General features: G+C 38.1%; 1 protein-coding gene across 9 annotated transcripts in view; it reads right to left on the bottom strand.

Annotated features, from left to right (window-relative positions):
* The window catches only part of ATXN7L1 (ataxin 7 like 1), a 114,548-nt gene that overhangs the window by 7,844 nt on the left and 86,741 nt on the right, over window positions 1-19,963 (bottom strand). For all 9 annotated transcript variants that reach the window (XM_056339678.1, XM_056339680.1, XM_056339679.1 and 6 more), the window contains 6 exons: window positions 17,766-18,049; window positions 12,733-12,815; window positions 11,624-11,880; window positions 9,124-9,316; window positions 6,571-6,692; window positions 2,441-3,386 (listed from right to left, as the gene is read on the bottom strand). In XM_056339678.1, coding sequence (XP_056195653.1) covers window positions 2,441-3,386; window positions 6,571-6,692; window positions 9,124-9,316; window positions 11,624-11,880; window positions 12,733-12,815; window positions 17,766-18,049 — 1,885 coding nt within the window. The remainder of the gene's footprint in view (window positions 1-2,440; window positions 3,387-6,570; window positions 6,693-9,123; window positions 9,317-11,623; window positions 11,881-12,732; window positions 12,816-17,765; window positions 18,050-19,963) is intronic.

Here is a 19,963-nt window from a genome sequence, read left to right as displayed (position 1 = left end):
CGCCGTATCAAAAGGATCACAAGGACTGGGGTGAGGCCAAGACCCGAATCTTCCCCCCCTCCCCCCCGCCTTTAAAAAATAAAGTGTACTTCAAAACCCAATGGTTAACACTTTCAGTTACTATCTGCAGGCCAGACTTTAATTAAAATAGAAAAAAACCCCACAATAAACCCCCCTCAGCCTATCACCAGTCACTTGACTTTTTTTTCTATGTTCCTAGTCTCTTAATTTGCCCTATTACATCAGGGAACAGGAGCAAGATTTTAAGTAATACTGATTTTGTTTTGTGTGGAATTTTTACCGCGATTGCATTTCTAGAACACAGCAAGTCAAAACAGCACAGCTTAAAAGTGATTTCAAGTATTGTATTCTCCAGAGCTTTAATATTCACATGTAGAGTACGTAATATTATTTGACCCATATGCTTAAGTGGGTACAAATTTCATGTATTTATAGCACAAATAAGCAGTAGGAAACGTCTGTTTTGTATTGCATACAATTCAGTATCCTTGTCACAGAGACAACTGGCTCCCAGCCAGACATCTGAAATACAATCAACTCCACTTTACCTCCTATTTTTGATTACTAGTGTAGCTCCAAAGACCAGCAGTATAAAAGGAAAGTGTGACCAACTTTTACATATATACACACACATATATGCATGTATACATGTATATGTATACGCACTTGTACATGTGTATAAAAACATTATGTTTAAAAATCAGGATATCATTATACTCTTTACATATATTTAATCTTTTACTTACGGAAAAAAATACTAGCGTGAATTACATATTTACAAATAATCAGAAAAGACCTCTGATTGATTCTTTGTGATTTATTTACTTCTATTACTGTGCAACATGCTTAAATACATCACAAACTGGAATAAGGATGTCCCACAGGAGCAGATCTAATCACTACGGGAACTGAAATCTGAACTCAGAACCTCCTGCGTCTATCTGTAAGACTTCCTCAGACTGCACTAGCTACAGATAGTCTGTGTTCTGTGAAAGGATGATACAGTCCATTTCCTACTACCAATGTTTGTACTGACGTACCAATTTGTACTTACTACTTCTTCCCATTTGAGATCATGTATCTCAGGCTAATTTAATCTTTTTTTGGCACATACATATTTCAAAAATCAGATGTATGACAGAATGAAGAATTTACAGTATCCTCCACTGATTTCAGTGACTTAAAGATTAGCTGGGATTGCAGGACACATTTAAAAGGCTTAAAACAGAAAGAATGTGCCACTACCCATTTTTCAAAGCCAAACAAGTCATCTCAGTTGCACCTCTGCTGGAAGAAGGAAAGAGAATATACACCTGCTAAGCCACTCTTTGAAACCTTCATTCTGTCTACTATACCAGTTTTAGAATTCATTTATTCTTTTCTTCCACTCCCATTTCTGTCTGCTATTACATATGGATTGCCTTGCCCAAGATCTTACCCTCTCCATTCCAGATCTATTTGATGTGCAATATCTTTAGGAAATGAGAGTTTCACAAACAAACAAAAAAAATTCCTAAGCTACCTTCTCCGGATTTTCTAAGGTATTCTATTTTCTATGGTTTTGTCTTCCAGGCTACAGGGCCAAGCTTTGTTTTCTGTGCACTGCACAGCACTGGACAAGGCAGCAGAATGGAACAGTAGATCATTATAAAGACCATATTGGCAGTTTCCCCACCAAATTCTACTTCACATACACTTTTTTCCTTATATAGCATCACTGAAAGGGAAGTCAAAGCTCTATTGCTAGTGACAATGAAATGAAGAGTGTGTAACCTCATCTGTTGCACTGACTTCAATATTCTGAACACATTCACAGTAAAGAAGACAACGAAATGTCCACTAAAGGTCATCTGGTTGAGATCTTAATTTCTTAATTTTTTCAGTTTCAAACAGGAAACAGCATCTGAGGTCAGGCATCTCAGACTCTCTCCAGAGGAAGGGTAGATGTAAGTGTTTTGCATAAAAGAGAAATCAGGGGACTTGCATAATACTAAGAAATGAATCAGCAACAAGTTTGGGAAAAGAAACAAACAGAAATGCTGACTCTTATCTTCCTGTTTTAATGACACAATTTATTTCAGAGAGATGAGAATTAAGATAAAAAATTAATTGCTAAAAATTATTTATCCATTCTGGGCAGTAAATTTTACTTTCAGAGATACAAATGGCTACTGTATTAATCGAATAAAAAAAATATCATAAAAATATTTTAAGAAAGTAGAGATATATATAACTATCAAAACATCTTTCTATGCTTGGTACAAAACAAATACAGATATGTTTCTGTATTAGACTAGAAAGTAAGTTGTGTGAAGTAAAACCATCTGAAGCAAACATAGCATTTTCCTTCCAGAACGCATGAAATATTTCAAGTAAGTCAGACATGACCTGCAAAAAAATAACTGGAAGAGTCCCTTACCTGCCGAGAGATGGAGCTGCTTGTAGGATCTGGCACCGCAGAAATAAGGTTGGCAGTGCTCTTTCTATGAACACTATTCATACCAGGCATTTTAGTGATTTTACAGGCTTTGCTACTAGAACTAGAGTTTTTACGCTTTTTTCCTTCTGATTTGTCAAAAGAAAGGGGTAGAGAAGACACTGCATTATGTGCTCCCAGGGAATGGTCCCCTGAGTGGTGCACAAGAGAAGATACAGACAGATTAGAAGAGTCAATACTGCTTACTACCATGCTCATATGTTTCACTGAGTCTGTTGAACTACTGGATAATGAAGTCCGTCCTGAGGGCTCCGATTTGGCACTGAGTGGGCTTGTTCCGTTATTTGTATTGTGCACAGACATACTGTTATAGGAAGATGTAGCCTGATAGGAGTTCAAAGTTGAACTGGGATTCAGGACACAGTTCTTTTTGTGGGACCCTGAAAATGAAGATGAGGAAGATGTCTGTAAAGATAATGAGGACGACGAGGACGACGACTGCGGCTTTTTCTTTTTGTTACTTGACGACTCATCACTCCGAGATGACAGGTCTTTCACTTTTGAGGATTTGCTGGTTTTTGTTTTGGATGGCTTGTGGGATGGGGAAGGGATGACTGCTGGCACTGGTGACACAGCTGATGGCGCCTTAAAAGTTGAGTCCATGATACTTAGACTTGCAGCCACATGAGGAAAAGCTGTAGTGTGCGACATAATGGAATTCGTATCTGACGTTGTCACAAAGGCTGCATTTGATAACATGGCTGATGTCATTATGTAAGAAGAAGAAGTGATTCTTGAACTGATAGGTGTTGAAGGAATATACACCCCACTGGGGTTGCTGAAAGGCTGTAAGACTGATGCTGGAAAAGGAGTGGAGACATGTGCTGCTGGAGAAGGCATGGGACTATCTGCCGCAGGAGGAATTTTCCTAAATAAATAATAAAAAAAAACAAACAGAAAGAAAAAAAGAAGAAAAAAAGAGAAAAGAAAAAAGAAGAAAAAAGAGAAAAGAAGAGATTCAGATACATAAAAAAATCCATCCAAACAATGCAGATAGGAAACAATTTCTGGGAAGGACCAACTTATTAAAGGCGGCAAATCTAGTTCATTCTAATTTTGAGTCCTATTCTACCAATCACATGTATTTTAATATTCACCGTTCAAAATCAGCTCTGCATTCTACAACAGCTTAAAAATGCTTTTACTTGTGATTTTTTCCCCTCTTTTTAAACTTGCAATTCCGTTATGAGGTTCTTTGGGATTTAATACAACAAAATGCAAACCACATGTGTTTTAATATTGCAAAGATTCAGGAAAGCTGGATTACGAAGTGTATTTTCCTAAGAATTAATTTTGAAATGAGGCACATTAAATCTGTGAAGGCAGCAGAGACCCAACAGAAGATGATTAGGTAAAGACTTTTGCAGCATAATTTTCCCTATAAACTTCTGTTATGGCACACAAGCCCTAAACTGTGTAACTCTGTTAAACCAGAACTGAGCTCCGTTTCAGCACAAGTGCCCCATGTAGCAATTAAGTGCAGTGTTACAGTTTAATCACTTTCTTACAAATTTAATTTCCATTTTTCCTCTCCTATTTTACCAATTAAAAAAAGCAAATAAAATGCCTGATGGTGGGAATCTATAAATACTCCAGTCACCATGTTTCATTCATTGCATATGTTTTGCTTGAAAGTTCAAGTTGTGGGACAGTTTCAATATCAACCTAAAGTCACAGGTTAGACTTGATGAGGGCAGTAAATGAGCCTGTTTGGGGAGCTGTGAAGCACTTAATCACTGAGCTTGAAGAGGAAAGGAGGAAAGCTCATCCTTTTCCAAATGCAGTGCTATTCCCAACAGCTCATTTGAGAGCTGCTTAGAAGCGATTAACTAAGTGATTAATTTCACTGATACTGAAAATTTGACAAAAAAATTAAACTATTTTATAAGCTTTATAACTAGTTGAATACTATTCTGAGAATAAAATCTAATAATATTACCTGTGAAATTAGTAGAATGTATTCAAGCTCCTTCCTATTCAGCCATCTTCTATTATTTTATCTAGTGCAGTGTTAACAAAGAACCAGAATTCTATGATGTCTCTTGGAAAATTATCATGTGAGCTTTTCTCATTATTTAGACTAAAAGTTAATTCACAGTTTAATCCTATTTCTCTTTGTTAAGAAGCTGCACATCACCATAACACTGCCCTTGTTATCCTCATTATTGACATCTTTTCAGTTTTTAAAGGCCTACTCTTGCCCTCAAAGAAGTATGATAAAAGAGCAGCACCAGGTGTGCTGTTTTATCATAAATCAAATCCGAATTACAAGTGTTCTCTTCCGGTATTCCTCTTATGGAGACTGTCAGACAGAACACTGTTTATGGCACAATTACATAAGGGATTACATACAGTCCATGCCGCCAGAAATGAGGAAGTCCTACTGCCTGCGACTCGCTGCACAAACAAAGCGGCTTATTAGATCCATTCCTTGGTTTATTTTTAAAGAGGTGCAAATAACTCTTAAACACCTTTGTGAAGTACTTTGAGAAACAGGGATGAAAAGTACTTTGTAAATGTTACTATCATGCTCAAAACATGGCCTTGCATCCCTGTACCTCTAGCCACAGCTACAGAGCTGCACTAGCACCGGTTATAAAGTAACAGCTTTACGCATACCACTGCTTGGAGAAGATGGGAAAAGATCAGTCCAGAGGAGGGTTGAGGACAATAGAAGAATACAGCAGGGGTTAAGCACTGTGAGCTTCCTGTGTTATACAGACAAGTAAGTATGGATGGAATTCATTAAAATATTAGAGATTACACCAACAGCTAGAATTTGGGAAAACATTTACAACTGGATTTAGTGGGAGCAGGACGAGGCCTGTTCATTTCTTGTATCATATAACTACTATAGAGGGTTTTTTTTGGTTTTCATGATAGTAGTGGTACTAGTGACACATTTTCTCAGGTGCCCAAGTATCTTTTCTCCTGACAAACAAAGCCCATAGATAACATGTTTTAATCTTCCTATTTAAGGAAACCAAATTACAGTTTTATTTGTGGAAGGTGACAGGCACTAGTTAACAGCCAAATTTACAAAGCAGAAGAGAGGAACCCCTCGCAGATCAAGTGTGATCTGTCTCTAAACAGACATGAAACTGACCCTTTTATGGCAAACCCAACCACTTCCAAACTATGTCTCCCAGCACAGTAGCACTGTTATCAAGTTACCAGGTTAGTCAGACAAGCCAAGCTTTAGTGTTTCAAAAATATATTTAAATAAAAATCAAACCTTGTTTATCTAATGGCTGGCATCCAATGAATATAACACAATCCTGATAATAAACAGTGACATGAAACACTGCACTTTAGTGTCGTTACATTGGAAGAAGAATGCATATCCTGTAGCAGAATACTCCCCAAAAAATCAATCCTATCTGCACATGCCATGAGCTTTTCAAATATTTTTTTTTAAATCAGAAAGAAGTAGCATCTTTTTTAGAAGTGCAGTCTATTTTAATGTATCTGTGTAGCCAAAACCTATAGTGCTTGGAACCTGCATACGTGATACAGAGGTGCTTCAACAGTGAGTAATAATCATCAGAATTTTAAGACCCCAAAGCCAGTAAGGGTGCTATGGACTAAAAAACTATCATATTCCATCTTAGGCACAGGCAAATGTGTACTGAGTTCCTTATCTTACAACACATGCGTCTTACAGAGCGAAGTCTGAATGGGTGATACGAGTATAAAAACCTAGGCAAAATCTAACCTGTGTTATAAAATAATATGATATCAAAACATATCTCCAAAATCAGAAAGCTCTGAGCTTTAATGCTTTTAAGTAATGCTAACAGAACTACGGAATTATTCCTCCCAGATCAGAAGGGCTAAAAAAAGTCCTAAATCTGGCGGAAATTTACATCACAATAGGAGATCGTTCTGTTGTGCTGTATATTCCTTAACAGAAAAGATAAAATTTGTACTCATATTAGTGCTATGCCTTAATACAGAGGTACTTACAAACGCTTCCCTTGGAGTGTTTTATTTAGAAGTTTTACAGAACTAAAAATGCTAAACTGCCCACCAAGTGTAAAAATACCACTTACTTCCACATCTGTGAGTTCAAGTGTTTTTCTACCATGGAGTTTAGTGCGAATCGAAAATGGTCCCATCTTCTGTCAAAAACATAGTAGCCTCTTCCCATTAAGCGACTGCCATATGAACAAAACTGAAAAGAAAGGATATTTCAATGTTCTTTATAAAAAAATGATATGTTATAAAATAATTATCATTTATAGATCAAGGAACACCTTTGTAATTTGTATCATGCATATAAAAGGTGTTTTTCACTATCTGCAGCATAAATACTTTTTGCATGATATATTAAATATGTGCATAATGTTTAGGTTAGTGTGAAGTATACTTCATACTTCACTAACAAGTCAGTTTACTATCAGGCACCAATGTGTGCCAGGGAAAGAACATAAATGCTGAGGTACTGTTAAGGAAGTGGTTCTGGCTAATAATACTCTTATTGCCTCAGAAAGACAGTTACACCATTCTGTGCACATTAAATCTTGTAATACTGTAACAGGAATAAAACTAACTGAAGAGGAAAAAGGTGCAATGGGAGCATTCTTTAGTATCTTATTTAATAAACAAACAAACCAGTGATGTTTCAGTAAAAAAATTAATTATCATCCATGGCACTTGTGCTATAACAGAACACTGGATACACTCTTCACGGTGTATGAAAAGCATCTAGAGGAATAGTAAGTATTTTGAGAATTCTGCGGAGTTCAGGAGTATTTGCGCTGCTTCCTCTGGAGAACTTCCTGCAAAGTCCTACTACACTGCAATGGTGTGATCAAGAATCTACCCTTTCTTGGGCTCAAGCCTTACTGATCGCACGTTACATAGAAAACTGCTGCAACACCTATTTGTGGGAGAGAAACCTGTTATAAATCACCCTCAGAAAACAAGACAACTCTCCATTGTGCAGGGAGAAAGTCACAAATCCTGACGGAGGGCAGAAGCTACCAATGCAGCAGGAAAGCATCCTTTTAAAATACTCTTCAGCTTAATGGACAGTGAGAGGTGACTGTAACTGTTTATCTTAAGTCTGTTTCACAACAAGGTTAAATAGGTTAATTAAAAGCGCCACTTAAGTTGATAAACTAGCCTCACCTCCCAGTGACACAGATCAGTTACCACTAAGAGGTAGTTTAAGAAGCTACTGCCCTTTCCCCATCAATTACCACCACTTAGCTGGGAGAGGGACTTGGTAAGGAAAACAGTCCACCTCAGCAGGAAATGCAGCAAGTTACCATCAACTGTGCTGGAGGCGATTTACCCAGTCTTTTCCGAATTCATGTTGATACGGACTAAGAACAGTTGCACTTTCAGTTAACTGCTTCAATTGAGAGATGCTAAGATCTTCCAAGAACGGATGAGCCAGTGGGATTTGCCTTGAAACAGCACTAGGATCCTAAACCAAAACGGCTGTTGACAGCCGTGCCTCACTGATGATGCCTGCACAAGAATTGGCTGCACTTTGATTGTTTTTTTAAGTTGTGTGGACACACATGCAGCGAGCTTTTAGTTCTTAATTCATAGAGAAGCAGTCAGCAAAACCATAGTAAAATACAAGAGTACCAAGTAAGCAGGAGGTACCTGCATATCATAATATAGACTATAATAACTCTTATTTTCTGTATAAGAACCAAATTCAGAATTTCATCTGACAGTTATTTCACGTTCAGCTACTTCTTCCTGGTGTCTGACAGTAACAAGTTCTCTTTTGCTCTAGGGAATACGGACAATGTTACAGTTATCACACTGTTTCATTCTGTACATCATATGGAAAACACATAAGCGAAGTCTTCATTAGTTTTATTCCTTGGCTCAATTTTGATGAGAACCAACTGCTTAGAAGTTCAAGAGTTCTCCCATTGCTTCTTGCTTTGTACAGTGTAAACAAATTCACACTGCAGACATAATGCCACAAGGCAGCTCTTACTACTTACAGCGCAATTTCTCACTAACACCAGAGAGAGACCAAACCAGCTGCCAGAGAAGCGCATGCTTCAGCCACCTCCAGAGCAGATGGGCTATGCCGTGCTCTAGACTTTCCACTTTCGGATGAATGAAGCAGTAGGTTTTAAGTCCACATCCATTTGCATAAATGATATTTAATTAGAGCTTCAAACCAGACAATACTTGACAAAGCACTGTAATAGCCCTTTGCTGCCGTATGATTTTCAGAGCCATAATCAATTGCAAGGTACAGTTTCGTAAGAACTATGACAACAAAGAGATTATCTGTTCACATCACATTTAAAACAATGCAACTTTGCTCAGTTTAACAGAATTACACCTGAGTTGCAGTCTACTGAGAGGAAAATCTGAAACTAGAACTTCTGGTTTTCTGCTGCACATCTTGTCCTGCAACCTGTTTGCCACATGCATTGACCAGTCTTCTCCTCCTACCCTATCCCATCCATACAATTTTCTGTTAAATGTATGTGTTCTCTTTAGAATACACTTTTCATAATACAAGGTCCTCATTCCTTACATTTTTACTGAATTACTTTTTTTTTTCCCTCCCTTCTTGAATTACATAAGAATAACAGCAAGGCATGCCAGAGACAGACACATACCCCAAGAGGTCTGGGATGGTGTCCAGAAAAATGACAGTCTAATTTCTCAGATTCTTCAGCTCCATCCGCTTCTCCTTCATCACTGGACAATCTGCTCGTTAAATCTCCTCCCATGGAAGGCAGTGGCAGTTCTGGTACGTACCCACTGTGGTTTGAAGAACTGTTGCTGTTTATGCTATTTGCAGATGACGGTCTAGAAGGAGAATATACATCGAAATCATCAGTGTTCAAAGGCTCTGCAAACCTACCTGCTGGAGTCAAGCATCAAAGTAAATTATACCAGAAATGATCATATAAAGAAGACAGTAAAAGATACAGAATAGCTGACACTTGGTCTTGTCAGGAATATATCATGGGTTACCATCAAGTTAACATTAGAAGAAGCACCTTTTTATTGCTGGAAATTTTAAATTTGCCATGATGTTGAGTTTCGGATCTTGAGAGAGGCAACGTATAGTAAAAACGCAAACAAAAATCAGATGTGTAAAATCTTCTCACATTGCACCATTACTCTGCTACTTGATTAACCTCAAAGGTCCAGTTATGAAATTTTATTTCATACCAAAATCCCGCTGAAATTAGCGTACTAAATATAACAAAAGAGTGTTTAGCTGACACCCTCTACAGCTAATTAGTAATTGGAGGACTGGGAGGACCTCTTATAGCATGTAAGTTTTCTTTACCTTTGTCTAAAATCCAATAAAACAAAGTGGGAATGCCTCTGCGCTACAGGGTGTGATGGTGCTCTGCCTTTCAAAAGCAGCCTGGAGATCAGAAGTGGGGTAGGAAAAAGATTCTCAGTTAACAGTCTGTACAACCAAGAATGTATGTGGACCTCGGAGGTTGGAGGAGACGTTCACATTGAGAAAAATCTGAAGATCTTCCATTTCATGAATTTATGCTATCAGGACAGAGCAGTCATAGACTGCAGACAGCTGCCCTCTTCTGAACTCAGCAGGGATGGCTCACCAGTGTCCGTCAGCTAGAAATAACTGCTGCAGTTGCTGTTGCAAGGGATAGATTGTGCGAGTGCTTCCTGCCTTCAGGAAAAGCCAGACAGGTCAAGCCAAGTCACCATCAGTAAACCAGCAAGTTCTGCCTCAGCAGAGCAGGGAGCACTCGCATAACTTCTTCCAGCAGCACAGCTGCAGGCTTGCTGGCTCTCAGCAGAGAAGTAGCAAGGCTTTCCTCTGGCATGGCTGCTTGCAAAAACACAGGACGACAGACAGAGGCACTGCAGCAGAAACCAAAGTGTAGACTGTACAAACACAATGCATGACTGCTAAAATCTTCCTCCTCATGTACCACTGCCTTTGCAATTTCTTCAGCTGAATCTCACTAAATCGCGTTCCAGTTTTGCTGTAACACTTGTAATTCCAGACTATAACACCTACCAAAACCAACATCTGCCTGTCCCTCTGTGCTCCTCTCTATGTAAGGACTGTGTAAGGTCACTCCTTTTCTGAGAATTATGCAGACTTCTCACCAACTCATCTGCAGGTACTCTATTGTCCTTTCACTCAAACCCTGTAAGGCCCACCTCTGCCACTGCATGAATAAAATTTCATTATGGCTTGATGAACACAAAGAAAACAGTGGAAATGGCAGTCTCTGTGAGACTTGAGATAGCAAATAACAACAGATTTTTGTTGTTTGAAATAGGGAGTATCTTACTACAAAAGCCCCAAAATTGGCACCTAATCCTGACTAAGGCTTCTGCAAAGGAAAGAAATATGAAACAAAAGAAATATGAACAAACCCAACTAGTTTAGCTCTATCTACTGCAGCCAAAACTAGTACCAACCCCCGCCCCAAACAAACAAAACATAAGGGAAGTTTATCAGCGGATAATTACAATTCAGTAGATCCAGTACCTCATACTAGTTTTTCTAAAGTGATGTCTTTACAAGTTTGCATTGCCTTTCTGAAGACTGGTTTTGTCCTTTCTAAGAAAAATCTTTGAAATGAGTAAAGGCATGCTATGGACAGTTTCAAACCTTAGCTGCTTACATTGTCATTTACACTAAATTTCATATTTATTTTTTTTTCCCCCCCCCCAAGACATTCCATTGCTATAACTGGTGAAGTATTTGCAGAGAAAAATTCTACATAAATGTGCAGAATTTCTCCACCGACACCTACTCCGATTCATTCAAACAGACTTTTATTCCCAAATGTGCCATAATAGCTTGAACATAAACTTCCCTAATTATTACTGACCATTTTACCCCAAAATGCAGTTAGTCTGAGATTCTGAGCTGAGGGTGGACACCACTCCTTCCCTCATTCCCAATCAGACCACAGCCTACCCTGGACAGATTTAGGTTAATACAAGCATAATCTGTCTTCTATGGACAGCAGTAACTCTTACATTAATATGTTTTATCATGCAATTGCCTAAAGAGGAACTGAATGCTTGTAAAATGAGCTGCAGGAAAGACTAAAGACATTTCTTACAGTACCATCAGAATGCAACATTCCACACTGGCGAATTGCTTACCTTGGAAGTACAGAATTTGGTGGTCTAGATTTTGCAGGAGATGTTACTTTAGATTCTTGCCCAGAGTTCACTGAAGATCCTGACAGAGAGTCTTGTGCTGGTGTGGGCTGGCTCTGATAGCTTTCCCTTGCAGATGGTGGATGCTCTTTGTCTTTTGCAACTTCTTTTTCCCTGGATCGAGCTTTGTGTTCAGCTAGAAGGATGTCAAACTGTTTTTTACGGCCTGGAACTGCTCGTCGATGATTAAGTGAATGAGTCTAAAAATAGGGTGGTTAAAAAGCATTTGTGTGTGCATGACATTGTTTATGAGTCCTCTATACTTCCGATACACCACAACTCTAAAAGATAGAATCTACTTCAAACAACTTTAGCCACAGTTATGGAAATAAAGCTGTTATCCCAGCATTGATAATTTATGAAGTCATTCTTAAAAAATGCCAACATCAAGGCTAAAATTACTTTTTGCAACAGTTTTCATACAATAAGAGTCTACTGACTTACCTTTTCCAAGACAGAAAATATAATTCCAATAATTTTAAAATATTATGAAGTAACATCATTGTAGCTCTTAACTTACAATGAAAAAGTGACTTCATTGGCTTCAAAAACATGAATACATTTTAAAGCGTATTTAACTGATCATCTCTACTGACAGGAAGCACATACACGTACAAATGTTCATTATAACATCTTACATTGCTGCTTCTTTTTTGACATGAGACATTACTATCACAAGGGCAGCCTCCAAGTAATTTATTACACAAAAATCATGTGAATTTTTTACTAAAAATTTACTATACTTCAACACTGTTGCACACGTGAACCAAAAAAGGAGCATTTAAAATAACACTTGTGCTTCTACATGAAACGTTAATGCTTTTTGCATAATAAAATGACACGGAAAAAAAATCTTTTTAGAAATATCAGTGGAATAATGCAGATGCTCTGATTCAAAGAAACAGAATTACTCAAAAGAATTACCTGAAGACAGTGTCTGAATACCATACCCATTGTCTGTAAGACAGGAGCAGGTATGACCTCTCAAACTACTGTGGTAGGATTTAAACTATAAACAAAGCATCTGATATTTTATCTTCTAAGAAAAATACCTTGCAGGTGAGCGATCTTGTGCAAGGTTTCTTTGTTTCAGGATCCAGTACTCCACAGTGTTTATTTGGGTCAAATTCTCTTTCTGTTTGATGGGGGGGTGGGTAGAAAAAGGAGAAAAAATAGATTATTACAGAAATTTTAAACAGAGTAGCTATAATTTTTGCCTGATAGCGCTTAATTCAGCCAGGCTCAACCGGAACCACTGATCCCAACCCCAGCGCCCCATAACAGTGCCATGTGCATAACTCATACAGTTATAAGGACAAAAAAAAAAAAAAGGCACAAAAAAAAAAAGCGCAGCATGTTTCATACTATTTAGAGCAGGCTTTCAGTCACAGACTTCATAGAAATATGTCTGCTTACCGAGCTGTACTCAGAGTGGCCCAAACACAGGAGCAAGCCAAATAAAGACGCACAAGGAGTTCAACCCCCCCTGTAAGGCTGGCCGCCTCTGAGGCTGTGAAACACAGCATCTGCAAACCCAGCATCTGCGTCTGGCTCAGGCACATGGTAACTAGATATCACAAGTGCTTTGAACAACCTTTCTTTGACATACCCAAAAAAACAACCCGTGGTATCTCAAAGCAAACGCAAGATTACTAGTGACATTTTAAAAACAAAATTTCTCTAAAATCTGTCCCCAAAATCTCTGTAAGAATACCATGTACATTAGTTCTTATTTCCCTAAGTGAATGGAGGCATGGAGTTTAATGTTTGCAGGGATTATGAAAAAAAGGCATTTACAGGAGTTCTACTCATGATTAAAAGTGCATTAATATTTAATATGCTATATTTTCATATTTCATTTCCATTAATATTTTAGTATTTATATAGCACAGATACCATCACCTCCTTTAGGTTATGTTAATATAATTTTAAGAGTTTGCACTACAGAGCTGTAACAAAACTGTGGACATACACTTTTTAGTTTATGCCACCAAAAAAAATCTACCATTATCTTTATATACCTTGACATTGTATGTTTAACTGGCAGCCTGGTTTGCTTTTGTTTGATAGTGGAATATAAACTATTTGCCAAAGCCTGTTTTAACTATACAGTGGTGTTACATTCAGATACAACAAACATCCTGTACTCAAATACAACTTAAGCTGAGGATCTAAAAATTTTTATCAACAAACAAATCAGAGCTAAGATGAAGACAGCAATTCACAGCTATGTTACAATGTTATGACAGCATCACAGGAAGCAGAACAGCTGGAAGAAGAAACGTGAGTCCAAGCAGCCTACATCAGACAACAACTGTCGTCCAGATGTCACAGTTACTAGCAGTTTTATGTATTCTGCTATATGGACTTAAAAAGGATAAAGCAAACATTAAACAGTTATGTTATCGACCTATTAGCAGAGACATGTCAAAAAGTGAGCTTGGAAAAAACAGTTGGCACTGTTTTTTTGGTGAAATCTACAATGGGACTGAAATCTGTCACAAGTAGTTATAGTTTCTGTGGCCTTTACAGCACAACAGAAAAGTAGCTGTGTATGACTAAATGTAATAAACATTCTTTTCTACTTAATGGATGAAAATGCATGTTCACAAACTAAAGGAGTTAACTACTCCCAGTTTTTGAGTGTATGTTATTCCTATCACAGTTTCCTGAATCACCCATCTAAAGACCTTCAACGCAAGTTAAACCCCAATCTAAATAGGCTATATGGACTTAAAGATACACCTTCAAATGAAAAATCCTGAGGGTAATCATAAGGGTGTGGAACGTGTTCTGAAAGTTACTGAGTGAGGACTGCTTTGGACCAACAGGGATCAAAAATCAAAAGTGGTCCCTTCAGGAGCATCCAGATTGTTCCTTGTCAGGAAGAGTGTCCCAACCAAGCAGGGCTTGCAGGACTGATGATAACAAAGCCAATTATTAGGATAACATACAGTGGTCAAATCAACATAAGGAATTACAGTTGGAAAAAGTGAAAGCCTCCACCATCTACTGAAAAAAACAACATGCTTTCCCTGAGAAACAGAAAATACTAAACAAACAGAGAACCACTTCTGGCTGAAGCGTGCATGGCTGTTCCAGAGAAATTGTGACCATCTAATTGCCAGCTACAGACATGCCTGATTTGGGCAACACATTAAATGAAGATTATCACCTGCTTATCAGTAACGAAATGCAGTTTCTGACTATCTCTGTACTAGGAAATGTGCAGCGTGAGAAGCCCTAGACTCCTGTGCACAGCCACAGCTTGAGAAAGTTGCTTTTCCAGAATGAATCCCACTTCTTCATGTTTGGTGGATGAGTAAAAAGCATTCATTATAACCTCACCGTAAGAGGAGGAAGGGTCAAAACTGAAGGGTCTCAAACTCTTGTTTGCAACCCAACAGACATTCTTGGTGTAAACTGGGCATCTGCATTCTTTAACTTCACCCCAAAGAGAACAAGAACTAGGGAAGATTTAGAGAAATTTTTTTTATTTTTTTTTTTTCAGTTTGCTACTAGAAAACACTGATCCACTTATGCTGGGCAGCTACAGGCTGTCTTTTGTGGTTCCACAGGCTGTTTCCTCTCTCTCACCAACGACAGTGCTCCTGAAAAGAGGGCAGGTTCATTCATCACCCAAACAACCACCAGCTCTCAGCAAAGAAAAAAACCCAAACTTCAGCCACAGTCAGGGAAATGGTGTGAGAGAGAGTGGCGGTTGCTATAAATAAAAGAAAACAGATGTAAACTGGCCAGATTTATTAAGGAGCTTCAAAAATTAACAGCTGTACAGATCCACAGCAGCAGACTGAGGGAAACCTAAAAACTTTATCCACTGTCTCATTCTTTTAATGTGAAATGAATTAAATTTATAGGATATCTAAAATAATAATCTCATTGACCTTCCAAGATCTTTTTCTCAGCCTTTGCACAGTCCTGTATAACAATGGAGGGGAATCCATCATAGTGACACACAATCTACAGGCAATTCATCTGCAGTGCTCTCAGGACTTCTATTTGCATCATTGCTAAATTATTGCATTGCTGCATCAATGCATGAGGCAGTAGAAGCAAGACTAACCAGACTCTAAATCTGGTAGTGACACAGGAGCTGTAAAAAACAAAAGTGTAAATTCTGTGGATTTCTTAACCATATAAAGGTACATTAACACCTATCGGAGTGCCCAAACAGTCCTGTGCAGAAATTTCCACCAGTGAAACGTTCCCTAGCCTAGAAGGCTAGGTGACACCTTAGAGACAGAACAGCGATGGAGTCACCTCCAGAGAAAAAGCAAGCAAGCTGAAGGAAGGGCCTACAGAAATGAACCTCTTTTATGAACACATTCCAGCAAGCACTTGTACAAGAAAGGTATGAGTATCACCTACAGCCCTGCCATGGTACACGGTGATGTGAGGAAAACAAGTATCTCAAACAGTAACATTTTCAATTGCTTAAGTACGAATTCAGAATTGATTAGCTAAATTAAGCATCTAAACACTAAAGCAAACAATAGGTGAAAAGAAACCAGTATTTTAAATGAACTGTGAAATACAGAGAGGTTTTATTAGAATAACAAATTGATCTTAGCAAGTGAAATCTAAGGTTTAAAAGCCTTTTCTTGTATGTATCAGCTACGTTCTTGTAATATCTTTTCATTTTGTGGAATGCTATAAATGAACAGCAGTTCTGTTTTCTTATACGCCAGCTTTAACTAGTTAAGAAAGCAATCAGTGTCCTGAATCCTTTAAGGCAATGGCGTTGTTCCATACCCCACACAGCCCTAGCAAACACCTCACGCTGGTCTGGAATCAAGCCAAGGTAGCAGTACCATCGGCTAGCTGCCAAATTTGAGAAAATGAAAAAAACAAACCTGATATTCAGTCAAAAAATAGGGCACACTCATTAACTGGAAATTAAAGCATTTATCTTGTACAACTTATACTTGGTTCATAACTAGTGCACATTTAGAAATCACATGAACTAACTTTCTGCCAAACTGACGATCTAATGCGGATCATGCTGCCATTAGCAAAATTAGCCTTTCAGCACACACGAGAAGTTCCTGCTCAAATCACAAAGTGCTGCCAGCTGATGAATAGACCCCGCACAGCTTCTGAAGCTGTAAAGTTGAGTCAGTTACTTTTGCTTTAAAATAAATAAATAAATACAATCCCTCAAAACACTTTGTTTCTTTTCATTCAGAACAAAAACGTTTTGAGCTTTAGGGGGCAAATTCTCTACTCACTGCCCAACAGCTGGCATGAGTCACCTCTGGGGAACTCCATAGAAAATAATTCTTGCAATAGAAGGCAACCTCTCTGACGGAGCTTCTGCCCTCCCGTGATGGGGTGTTCCATGTTTCGGTGGCACTGGGACCTACATCCCCCGATACTGCCCTGCCTAAGGCCATCCAGGGCATTTCCACATTTAATGTCACCCCCTCAACCCCACCATCCTGACCTTTCTGAGGAAGATCAAGATCCCCCATGCTACCACCGTCTTCACTCATGTGTGAATCACAGAGGGAGAGGGGTGGAGGGGAATTATGATTTTTAAGAATTCCCCAGCATTTCCTGTATCTTCTTAGAATTTTCTAGTATTTAAATCCAATAAAAAGATTGTTTAAACAATCACGACTTGGTGGATAATCCAATGTCTTAAACTTCAACTGTTCAACCTGATCATGACTATACTGAAGCCACCCAACAAAGGCACATTTTCTTTCATTGTAAACAGACCCAAATGACATAATGACTTGAGGAAGCCTTCTGCCTTTCTGTTTTACTGAATTTACTTCCTTAAAAATTTGTATTTGGCCTGTTGACCAGTTAAGAAATGCATTAAACACTTTTATTTCAAGCTAAACAGAATATGTACTTTGAAAATATTTTACACAAGCTAAGAATGTGAAAGCTTTTTTTTTCCCCGTAAGTGCAAACTGGCATCTTAACAGTATAAAAACCAACCAACCAACCAAAAACCCCCAAACAAACCAAAACCAGGCTACAGCATTTTATTAGTACATTATTTCTGAGCTATAGGACAGATGGACCACCTCAAAAGATTAACTACATCACTCACCTGAAAGTCTTTTGTAAGGCTTGTTACTGCTTTTAGTGCCATTTTGGTGTTTCTTGTCTATTGATGGAGCTACAATTCCTTTGCCATTCAGAATCTTTTCTGGTGATGGTGGCACTGACTTGGATGTCAAACCAGATTTAACCAAAGTTGGAGCAGGTATGGTGGATGAAGAGGCTGAGGAGGAGGTGATGGTGGTAGTGGTTGCAGAATTCATTTTAACATTGGCACCATCTGCCTTCACTAGGTTAGGAATTTTCTCTAGACTGACTACTGGAACAGGAACGCTGCAAAACCAAAGGAAAAAAAAATCTTCATCATATTTTCTGTACCAAAGACTTACAGTTACTTTATCCCCTTCTGCAGATATAAAAATTACCATGCAAGTTACACTATACCTTAAGATCACACCAAAATGAAAATGTTAGTACCATTATTGCCTATTTTTGTACAATCAAATGTTTACAAAACCAGGCATCTGTAAAGCCTGGCAATGTAGAGAATTATGAAAATGAACCATTGTATTTTTTTAAGATCCAATCCCCTACTATTCATAAGCAAAATAAGTTTTTGCTATTAAGCAAGACATACCCTCTTACACATACAGTCTCATACCTTTAACATAAGCACATAGCAGGTATGCGTATGCTGTACTAAACTCACCATGATAACAAAATAGTTTTCTAACGAATACTAGTATTTTTAAACAAACACAAAAATAATTCATTTGATCAGACATGTCTGAATGACATACAAGTTTGGAAACAAGGAGAGAAGAGATTTCAAGCCTAGAAATCTTAACAGTGAAACGACCCTTTAAAAGTATTAAAATTCTTGATGAATCAAGCATTACTGAAATGTATTTTTAATAAAATCTTACAAACTTAAAAAAATAAAAATTCCCAATACCATTATTAGCTTAGTTGGCCCTTTTCAGAATAAAGTCTCCACTAACTTCTCCTAACTTAACTACCACCACAGCATATTTGTGACACTAACAAATGTTACCTTCTTCATTTGGCAGCAAAAAAAGATTGAGACAAATTATTTTCAGTTCCAACATTATTTCAACATTTCCGTCTCCTATCTGCATGAGGAAATACCCGACAACAATAGCTGATTTTTACCTACTCAATTGCCCCAGAATTGGATGTCTTGTGTCTACCTGTTAATATAGAATATACAAATTATACACCCATTCTTACTGAAACAAGCCCAAAGAAAAAGTATTAATTTAAAAACCTATATTCTCAGAGCTTTAAGCCCAAATGTCCCTTTCATTGGAGGCCATGAATGAAAACATCTCACTTATTCAGTTCTTTCCATACACTGCCTGAAGAATTGCTTTTGCCAAATAGTTGACTGCCTCATAAGCAAATTCACACACAGATCATGCTAATGACAATTTTCAGACTATCATTCCACACTGAGCAATCAAAAGAAACACAAGTTTTCTTAAATGAAAATGCAATGGTGATGTTTAAAAGGTAAAACAAATTCTTCATCTAGAAGCATGAGAGTGTGCTTAACAGTATTCCTGTATTTTCCTTTCTGAACTGCACACAACTAAAGTAACCTCGGTAATTTTAATCCCCAGCATAAAGGTGGCTGTCAAAGAGGCTGTCCTACACAGAAAAACTTCTTAAAACTTGGGGATTCTTTAATCTATTATTCTCTTAAAGGTTTAACTTGATGTATACGCTTAAAGGTAAAATTAAATGTATTTACAAGGAGTGCAAAATTTCTCCTTAGCAAACTGTACTGAAAGTACAATCTGCTTCCTGCACATCACTGCAGTAATTCTGCATGGTAGTGCAGAGCTTCTACAAGTGTGTTATGCACGTGACATTTGTTAAACACACAACTGCTGTTAAATCAGTTTATATTCTTAGGCACGCTGGCATGTTGCAGTTCAGGTAAGCAGAGTTGCTTGCCAGGACCCCACCGTTGTCAGTGTCCCAAGACAGGCAATATTTGCCTGTCTGCACATCACTGTACGGTTTGGGGCTTCCCCCCCTTTCACAAGTCTCGCATAATTTCAGTCCTTTTTTGTGTCTAAAAAATGGCACCTTTGCTGCATTTTCCTATGGAAAGAATGGTTAACAGGTGTTAACAGCCAGAAAAAGATGACTTTGAGATGGCATTCTGCATGGGTCACCCGTGGGAAACATCGGAAGCAGGTCCAAAATAACTCAAGTTTT

Source organism: Falco biarmicus, chromosome 5, assembly GCF_023638135.1.
Source record: "Falco biarmicus isolate bFalBia1 chromosome 5, bFalBia1.pri, whole genome shotgun sequence".
Taxonomy (NCBI): Eukaryota; Metazoa; Chordata; class Aves; order Falconiformes; family Falconidae; genus Falco; species Falco biarmicus.
Note: the sequence above shows the minus strand (reverse complement) of the source record. Positions and strands in the feature narration are given on the sequence as shown.